Here is a 9,617-nt window from a genome sequence, read left to right on the forward strand (position 1 = left end):
TTAGGAAAAATATGTATGTTTCTCCCCTGAAATATAATAACTTCTTTCTGCCACATAAAAGAGAGAAACCTTTCCCTCTACTTAAGAAGTGTTTACATTACTTTCCCTCTCACACTACTTCACTTTACACTTGTACATGACTGAACTTTAGAGCTAGCTCTGAAGCAGCTGTTTGAGGAACGTTGCCTCCTTAACATTCTGGCTCTGACCAATCTTGGAATACTCTGGAAAGAATTACTTTGAAGGGTTTATTGGTTATCTTCTTCTTGCGGCTCCCCCCAAAGTAATAAATGAGGGGGTTGGCACTGCTGTTGATTGCAGATATTAACGTTACAAGGTCATCCAGTACTGTTGAAAGTACTGAACTATACTGATGCTGCAGGAGGCACAAAATCCTCATGGGCAAGGCAAAGATGAGGAAGATGATGACTGTAGCCACTATGATTATGTAGAGCTTTGAAGAATGAGATCACTGGGTTTTTTTATAGATCTTCATGACCAGGATCAAGCTGGATAGAATCATGAGTGGAGTAAACAACATGAAACTCAGGATAGAAATGATGATGATCATTGCCTGGCATAAAGATATGCCTGGCATATTTCCCTGTAATTTTCTAATGGTGTATCTGTTAAGGTATCTCTGCACACAAGATATTCTGCTGCAGTGACCAGACAGGAAAAAGCCCACAGAATGGCACAGTAGCTGATTGGTGCTTTGGGCAATGACATCAGTACCAGATTGTATAATGTACAGATAAACACCTCTCAACACCTCTCAATTCTCAACATGGCTGCTCCATGCAAACCTCCTCCAAGTACAGACATGTCTCCATCTGTTTCTCACACAGGCCCAGTTCAGGAAATGCTGCCAAACCTAAGGTCTCCTGGGAATTCTGGACCATGGAGACCTCACTCTGCATAGGAGAGATTGTAATAAAAGTGAGATATTTCCTACTCTAGTGCCATATGGCGTGGAGTACAAGCTATTTCTCAATACCAATCCTTATTGAACATGCTTCCTATTGCTCACCCTGTTCCTGACGCAATTCGTGGACAGTTCACAGCTCCTGTCACTAGCTGGCATGGCAGAGAAGTCTGAGGTAAGTCTGGGGGAGGGACAATGTTGCACACTGGATTTTGGTCCTTGTAACCAGAAGCCCAATCAAATGGCTTTAGACGGGGGCCCAGATTTGCTAGAGCTGCCCCCTGCCCTTCCATTCTTTCTTATTGACAGGTTTCAGAGTAGCAGCCGTGTTAGTCTGTATCCGCAAAAAGAAGAACAGGAGTACTTGTGGCACCTTAGAGACTAACAAATTTATTAGAGCATAAGCTTTCGTGGACTACAGCCCACTTCTTCATCCAGGAACCGCGGCCAATGGGAGCTGTGGGGGAAGCGTCTGCGGGCGTGGGCAGCACACAGAGCCCCCTGGCCGCCCCTCTGCCTAGGAGCCAGACATGCCGGCTGCTTTTGAGAGCTGCCTGAGGTAAGCGCTGCCCAGCCGGAGCCCGCACGCCGCACCCCCTCCTGCACCTCAACCCCCAGCCCCAGCCCTGCGCCCCCTTCCACACACAAACTCCCTCCCAGAGCCCACACCCTGCACCCTCTCCTGCACTCCAACCCCTACCCCAGCCCTGAGCCTCTTCCTGCACCCCAAATCCCTCATCCCTGGCCCCACCCCAGAGCCCGCACTCCCAGCCAGAGCCCTCACCCCCTCCCACACCCCAATACCCTGCCCCAGCCTGGAGCCCCCTCCTGCACCCTGAACCCCTCATTTGTGACCCCACCCTAGATCCCTCACCCCTTCTACACACCAACCCCCTGCCCCAGCCTGGTGAAAGTGAGTGAGGGTGGGGGAGAGCAAGCGATGAAGGGAGGGGGGATAGAAAGAGTGGAGGTGGGGGCTTGGAGGAGAGGTGGGGAAGGGGCAAGGCCTTGGGAAAGGGGTAGGCGCAGGGCAAGGGTGTTCAGTTTTGTGCTATTAGAAAGTTGGCAACCCTAACACATACCCTTGTCCTCCTAGGCTGAGAACCCCTCTTCTTCCTACATAATCTCTCCACAGCTCAGAACCAGGCCCTCAGCTCTGGACCCTATCCCACCAATAAGCTCAAGATCAGAACAATTTCCCTGCTATCTTACCAGTATGCATACAAAACACTCAGAACCCTTTCCCCTCCTACCTGATACCCACCATCACCATCAGGCCCCTCTTCCCCAGCCCAAAAACCCTTCTCTAGCTGCTGCTGGACCTGGAGGAGCAGGTGCAGAAGCAGGAGGCAAGGACTGTGCCAGAAGCAGACATGTTCAGGGAACCCTATTCTGCCTCTTTTGAAGTAAGACTGATCACTGGCTCTGCATAAACGGGTGCTCCATATTCTGTGCCTCTATGGCTGAAGATTGCAGAGATCGCTGTCCTCTGCCTCTTTGGGGCAAACCTGACTTAAGACCAGTGATTTCCCTACACACACACACCTGAATTTCCCCAACCCCCCCCCCCCCCCCCCCCGTTTTGTGAACCAGTTACATGCCAATATAGTGATTGTTTGGAAATTTGAATTGAAATTGAAACATTAATACACGCTTCAAAAGCATATACAGTGTATGATAAAATATGTGTATCTGAAAAAGTATAATAGATTTGAAAAGTATGAACATAGACTAGCTTCCTTATACAGCTGCTGTTTTTTATGACAATATCAGTGCATTCATTTCGGTGATGTTGGCCAACCTAATAATTTCAAATGATGATTTGTAATCTAAATGAGCTATCCCTGACTAGTGATGAGCTGGGGCTGGGGGGAAAGGCTTCAGGACCAGATTGTATTTACATTCACACCTAATCTACCTAGGTATCCAGGAAACAGAGCTGTGTTGCCCAACTGATAGATTTTGGTTAGGGTTGGGTTACAAATCACTTGGATGATGGGGAGGAATGAAATGTTGTTGTTCTTTTTGTATGAGTAAAGGGCAGTAGAACTGTACTTAGGCTGTGGTGATTGAGGGCATCATGAGAGAGGGTGGGGACCTGTCCCTCTCCACTGTTTAAAGACAGAGCTGATTAGGCTCCATAGATAGTCTTTTGTTCTGTTAAGTGACCACTGCAGCTGAAATCACTGATAATCAGGTCTAAGTGCTTAGTCCTGCTGTGGGACAGTGTTTCTGTTGAAGAGATGGCCCAGACTGCACTAGCAGCGAGGTTCCCCCACTGAGAGCTCAGCTGAAATCACTGAGAGCTGGGTGGAACCTCGAGAGACCAACTCGCAGAGGACACAGTGGCAGCAAAAGGTGACTGCGCAGGGCCATTGGCAACAGAGTGGTGGAGTGAACGGTGGCACAATGAACAGCAGTGGCCAGAGCAAAAAGTGAGCAGATGGAGGAACGAGCAAGGTGCCTTCTTACCCCCCACCTGGGAGGTGTACTCACGTGAAAGCACCTCTGAACTCTGAGTCTCCTCCACTGACCAAGGACAACACCGGTGAGTGGGGTGCGGTGGAGGGGAAAGTGAAGGGCACGTTAAATAAACATTTGTTTGTTGGACTATATTTTAGTGACTTTGCTCCAGAATGCTAGATTTGTGACTGGGAATGGAAACTTATATAAATATGTTTCCTGGTAGGCCAAGATTTTTAGAATGCATTATTTACCAAGGTTGTTATCTCACATCGTTGCTATCTTGAGAGGTCATTATGTTGGGGAGTTTCTGTACTAAACTTTTTTATTATTATAATAAATTTTTACATAATGGTCATACTGGGTCAGACCAATGGTCCACATAGCTCAGGATCCTGTCTTCCGACAGTGGTCAAGGCCAAGTTCTTCAGAGGGAATGAACGGAACAGGGAATCATCAATTGATCCATCCCCTGTTGCCCATTCCCAGCTTCTGGCAAACAGGCGAGGGACACTCAGAGCATGGTGTTGCATCCCTCCCCATCCTGGCTAATAGCCACTGATGGACCTATTCTCCAGAAAGTTATCTAGTTCTTTTTTTAATCCTGTTATAGTTTTGGTCTTCACAGCATCGCCTGGCAGAGTTCCATGGGTTGACTTTATGTTGTGTGAAGAAGTACTTCCTTTTGTTTTTTTAAAACCTGTTGCCTATTAATTTCATTGGGTGACTGCTAGTTCTTGTATTATGTGAAGGATTAAATAACAATTCCTTATTCACTTTCTTCACACCAGTCAAGATTTTATAGACCTCTATTGTCTCTTTTCTAAACTGAAAATTCCCAGTCATTTTAATCTCTCCTCCTGTTTCATACCCCTAATCATTTTAGTTGCCCATCTCTGTACCTTTTCCAATTCCAATATATCTTTTTGGGGATGGGGTGACCAGATCTGCACACAGTATTCAAGGTGTGCACATACCATGGATTTATATAGAGGCAATATGATATTTTCTGTCTTATCTATCCCTTTCTTTGGTTTTTTGACTGCTGCTGCACATTGAGTGGATGTTTTCAGAGAACAATGACTCCAAGATCTCTTTCTTGAGTGTTAACAGCTAATTCAGATGCCATCATTTTGTATGTATAGTTGAGATTGTTTTCCAATGTGCATTATTTTGCATTTATCAACATTGAATTTCATCTGCCATTTTTGTTGCCCAGTCACCCAGTTTTGTGAGATCCCTTTGTAATTCTTCGCAATCTGCCTGAGCCCTAACTATCTTGAATAGTTTTGTATCATCTGCAAATTTTGCCACCTCACTGTTTACCCATTTTTCCAGATCATTTATGAATATGTTGAACAGTAATGGTCCCACTACCGACCCCTCAGGGATACCACTATTTATCTCTCTCCATTCTGAAAACATTATTCCTACCCTTTGTTTCCCCATCTTTTAACCAGTTACTGATCCATGAGAGGACCTTCCCTCTTATCCCATGATGGCTTACTTTTCAAAAGTCAATTTAAATTAAATACATTTTTTTTTTAAATTATATTTTTTTTAGAAATCTAGACCTGTTATGTGTTTTGGTGTAACTTGCATTATCCTTATGTTACATTTGCATTATCCTAACAAAACATTTACTTTATTCATATCTCTTTTATATATCTCATCGGCCCTGTATATTCGAAACCTCTCCCCCCCCCCATTTCAATTCCTGGGGAAACCACTGCTTAAGACTCAAACAAGCCTTCACCCCTCTTCTCTAATTACTTTCTCTGCTACCTGTGCAGCAGGATCAGGAGTCCCTAGTGGTACCCAGGTGTATTGCACCCTGCAATATATCAACCATAGTACATGGGTTTATGATGAGGCTGACAGCTGTGACATTACTGGTGTGGTTTAATCCCATTGGTGCCTAAAGACGAGTCACCACTGGTATTTTTCTTTGATGTTGTTCCATCATCTCTCACTATAAAACATGGGAAAAACACAAAGACAATGAAAAATCCTCAGGGACCTGGTAAAGCTAAATAGCTGGCTGAGACAGTAAATTTTGGGAACAGAGTTCCCAAACTTTGGGATTGAATTTCTCATTAAATTCCTTGAGACACCAAATCTCCCGAGACATTTAATTTTGGGGGATAAGCCAACATTATACTTTGCATTTAGGGCAAATGTCATAAAGCAATCTCTGTGTGACAACATTCAGGTATTCTTAGCTGTACCTGTACATCAGATACAAAATTACTAGAGCTGTCAAGCGATGGAAAAAAATTGTGTTTAATCATGCAATTAAAAAAATTAATCGTGATTAACTGTGCAATTAATTGCACTGTTAAACAATAATAGAATACCACTCATTTAAATATTTTGGATGTTTTCCACATTTTCAAATATATTGATTTCAATTATAACACAATACAAAGTGTACGGTGCTCACTTTATATTTATTTTTATTACAAATATTTGAACTGTAAAAAAACAAAACAAATAGTATTTTTCAATTCACCTCATACAAGTACTGTAGTGCAATCTCTTTATTATGAAAGTTGAACTTACAAATGTAGAATTATGTGCCCCCCCCCAAAAAAAGCATTCAAAAATAAAGCAATGTAAAACTTTAGAGCCTACAAGTCCACTCAGTCCTACTTCTTGTTCAGCCAGTCGCTCAGACAAACAAGTTTGTTTACATTTGCAGGAAATAATGCTGCACGCTTCTTGTTCATAACGCCACCTGAAAGTAAGAACAGATGTTCGCATGGCACTGTTGTAGCCGGCCTCGCAAGATATTTACATGCCAGATGTGCTAAAGATTAATATGTCCCTTTCATGCTTCAACCACCATTCCAGAGGACATGCATCCATGATGGGTTCTGCTCGATAACAATCCAAAGCAGTGTGGACCGATGCATGTTCATTTTCATCATCTGAGTCAAATGGCACCAGCAGGAGGTTGATTTTCTTTAGTGGTTCGGGTTCTGTAGTTTCCACATCAGAGTGTTGCTCTTTTTAGACTTCTGAAAGCATGCTCCACACCTCATCCCTCTCAAGATTTTGGATGGTACTTCAGATTCTTAAACCTTGGGTCTAGTGCTGTAGCTATCTTGAGAAATCTCACATTGGTACCTTCTTTGCGTTTTGTCAAATCTGCAGCGAAAGCGTTTTTAAAACGAACAACTTGTGCTGAGTCATCATCCGAGTCTACTACCACATTAAATATATGGCAGAATATGGGTAAAATAGAGCTGGAGACATACAATTCTCCCCCAAGGAGTTCAGTCACAATTTTAATTAACGCATTATTTTTTTAACAAACATCATCAGCATGGAAACATGTCCTCTGGAATGGTGGCCGAAGCATGAAGGGGCATACGAATGTTTAGCATATCTGGCAAGTAGATACCTTGCAATGCCGGCTACAAAAGTCCCATGTGAATGCCTTTTCTCACTTTCTGATGACATTGTAAATAAGAAATGGGCAGCATTATCTCCCGTAAATATAAACAAACTTGCTTCTCTTAGCGATTGGCTGAACGAGAAGTAGGACTGTGTGGACTTGTAGGCTCTAAAGTTTTGCATTGTTTTGTTTTTGAGTGCAGTTATGTAACAAATGTAGATTTTGTTTTTGTAAGTTGCACTTTCACGATAAAGAGATTGCACTATAGTACTTGTATGAGGTGAATTGAAAAATACTGTCTTATTTTTACAGTGCAAATATTTGTAATAAAAATAATATAAAGTGAATAATATAAACTTTGTATTTGAAATCAATATATTTGAAAATATAGAAAAACATCCAAAAATATTTAATAAATTTCAATTGATATTCTGTTTAACAGTGTGATTAAAACTGCGATTAATCACCATTAATTTTGTTAATCATGATTTTTTTTTTTTGTTACTCGCGTGACTTAACTGCGATTAATTGACAGCCCTAATAATTACCAAAGGAATGTTGCAGGAGGAACAAGAGAAATATTAATACCTCCTATCACTGAAACACTCAGATTATTGGACACTGGCGAGTATCTCCATGGTGGAGGGAGCTGCACCTACACCCTTCTGGCTTTGGCTCGTTCTCATCTGCTCCATTTTGGATGCTGTTGTAAGTGGAATTGCCCTCTGGTTCTTCTGCCTTCACACTCAACCAGATCCCCTCAGCATTAGCATGCTGAACCTGGCTGTTGCACATCTCCTGTGTTCTGTTGGTGATGCACTCCTGACTCTTCTGTCAAACATGCCTTCTAATGAATTGTTTTTCCCTCATTGACTGGCAGTCATAGTAAGTGTGACCTACAGCTTGGGGAAACAATGCCAGCCTCTTTTTCATGCCAGCTATTAAGGGGGAGAGGGCCATGTCACTACTTGTCCAAGCACAGTTTAGGCATCTCCACCCAAAACAGTCCATCTTTTGTGTTTTGATGTGGGTCCTGTCCTCTTCGCTGACAGGAACGGAACATGCATACTACAGTGAAGGGGACGCTGAGGAAGTGGACGCAGGAGTTTACAGAGGGCTGGGACACAATGTCAGAGTGTTAATCTTTATGAACATCCTATATCTGGTGGATTTTGTTACATTTATGGCCATGTAATTTGATGCTGTGTAGGCAGATCCAGCAAAGCACATGTGTACCTCACTCAAAGCTCTATGTAGCCCTTACAGCTGCAGATGTGATGGTATCTGCTTTAGGCAATACCCTCCAGGTGCTGGATTATGAGTTTGAACTCTCTTATTTCCATATTTATCTTTTATGAGAGCTGCCACAGACAGCAGATGTTCAAGCAACATCTCCCCGCTCTCTTTCAGAAGCTCTTATGTCACAAGTCAGAAGCAAAACAGCAAGTGGGAGATAGGATGGGAATATCTCCACTGTTTTATAACTGCCAGAGCAGAGCCCCGATAGTGAATTGCCAGAGTCTGCTGGAAGGTAACAAAAGGTCCAGACCTGACTATCACACACACAATTTGCTTATGAGATCTGTGCGCTTACTGACAGGAAGAGGCTCAGTTAAGCTGTTCATTTACTTGGAATGAGGCATACGGGCATAGAAAAAGCTGAACTGGAATTTTTGCCCAGGTGCTCTCTTGTGTGTAGAAGTAGCTAGTTCAAGCCAATCTACCCCCAGATTGAACATTCTGTTCTTTGTATTTATAAGAAAACAAGTTCTCAAGCCAATAAGGAGTCAGATTACATAACTGACAAAAGGAGAAACATGATTAATGAAGCTGTAAGTATACAAGCTCTAAAACTGAAGAAAGGTTTACGAAAGTAGTAGCGGCTTAATTACTTCACAGTTGCCTAAAGTACCACTTATATGTGGCTAAAACCATCTTCAGTGCACCCCTGTGTACTTGGTACAGCTCTACAACTAATTGTGAACTTTTTTGGGTGGACTGTTTTATTGCTTTGTAGAGCACCTAGCACAAAGGGCTCCACTGTGACAGAAATAATTAAATACTAATTTACCAACAGTGGTACATAAAGGACCACCACCAGTCAACCTCAGCTGCTAAAGTGTCACAGAAAGCAAATTAATGGCCTGATGAGAGCACTAACCTAAGAAATAAGAAAAGACTGCCAGCAGTATATTGTACAGAGCTTAGAAACCACATCTGAAAATACAGTATGTCTCTTCACAACACCAATAGTAAAGAGGTTGAAAACCCATGCAATTTAGCTTGCAAGCAAACAGCACTTGATATTTATGCCCACCATAACCTGATTGTTATGCATCTGTTTTTAAACCCTCTTCTAGTATAAACTGCTCTTATTATGGAACCAGTTCTTCTCAATGGCTTCCTTGAACTCACTTAAGTGTTGGTTATAGCATAGTGTATGGGGCCTGTATTTACAGCATAACTGCTGAGCAGCCTTGGAACTGATGAAGGCAATCATGGTTTGACTATACTGATTTATAGGTTTGTTCTGGACATGAGGAGGTTCTAGGAAAGAGAAGGTCTGCACTAAATAGAAGGGGGGACTGTACTTTTCACTTCAGCACACAGACACCATTGACAGTGTAATCTTCTAGAAATACCGCACTTACATGTCTTCAGTCACTGGAGCCTGGTGTGTTTTTATGGAGTTAGTTGAAGGATTTGAATATTTTCACCCATAAGTTAATAAACCATTCAACCAGTGTCTTCCAAAGACCCCCAGATGCTAACATACTTCCCACTTCTATCTGCACCTTTGGAGTTTGTTCTTATGCTCAAACGAGAAGT

At 42.6% G+C, this 9,617-nt stretch overlaps 1 protein-coding gene across 1 annotated transcript; it reads right to left on the minus strand.

Moving 5' to 3' along the window:
• Positions 1-190: 190 nt before the first annotated feature.
• On the minus strand, positions 191-7,583 carry MAS1 (MAS1 proto-oncogene, G protein-coupled receptor). The gene is given in 5 exon segments (XM_034766876.1): positions 191-607; positions 610-701; positions 704-774; positions 5,282-5,360; positions 7,448-7,583. Coding segments are annotated over 5 exon segments (795 nt in total).
• Between the last annotated feature and the right edge of the window lie 2,034 nt (positions 7,584-9,617).

This window comes from Trachemys scripta, chromosome 3 (genome assembly GCF_013100865.1).
Source record: "Trachemys scripta elegans isolate TJP31775 chromosome 3, CAS_Tse_1.0, whole genome shotgun sequence".
Taxonomy (NCBI): Eukaryota; Metazoa; Chordata; order Testudines; family Emydidae; genus Trachemys; species Trachemys scripta.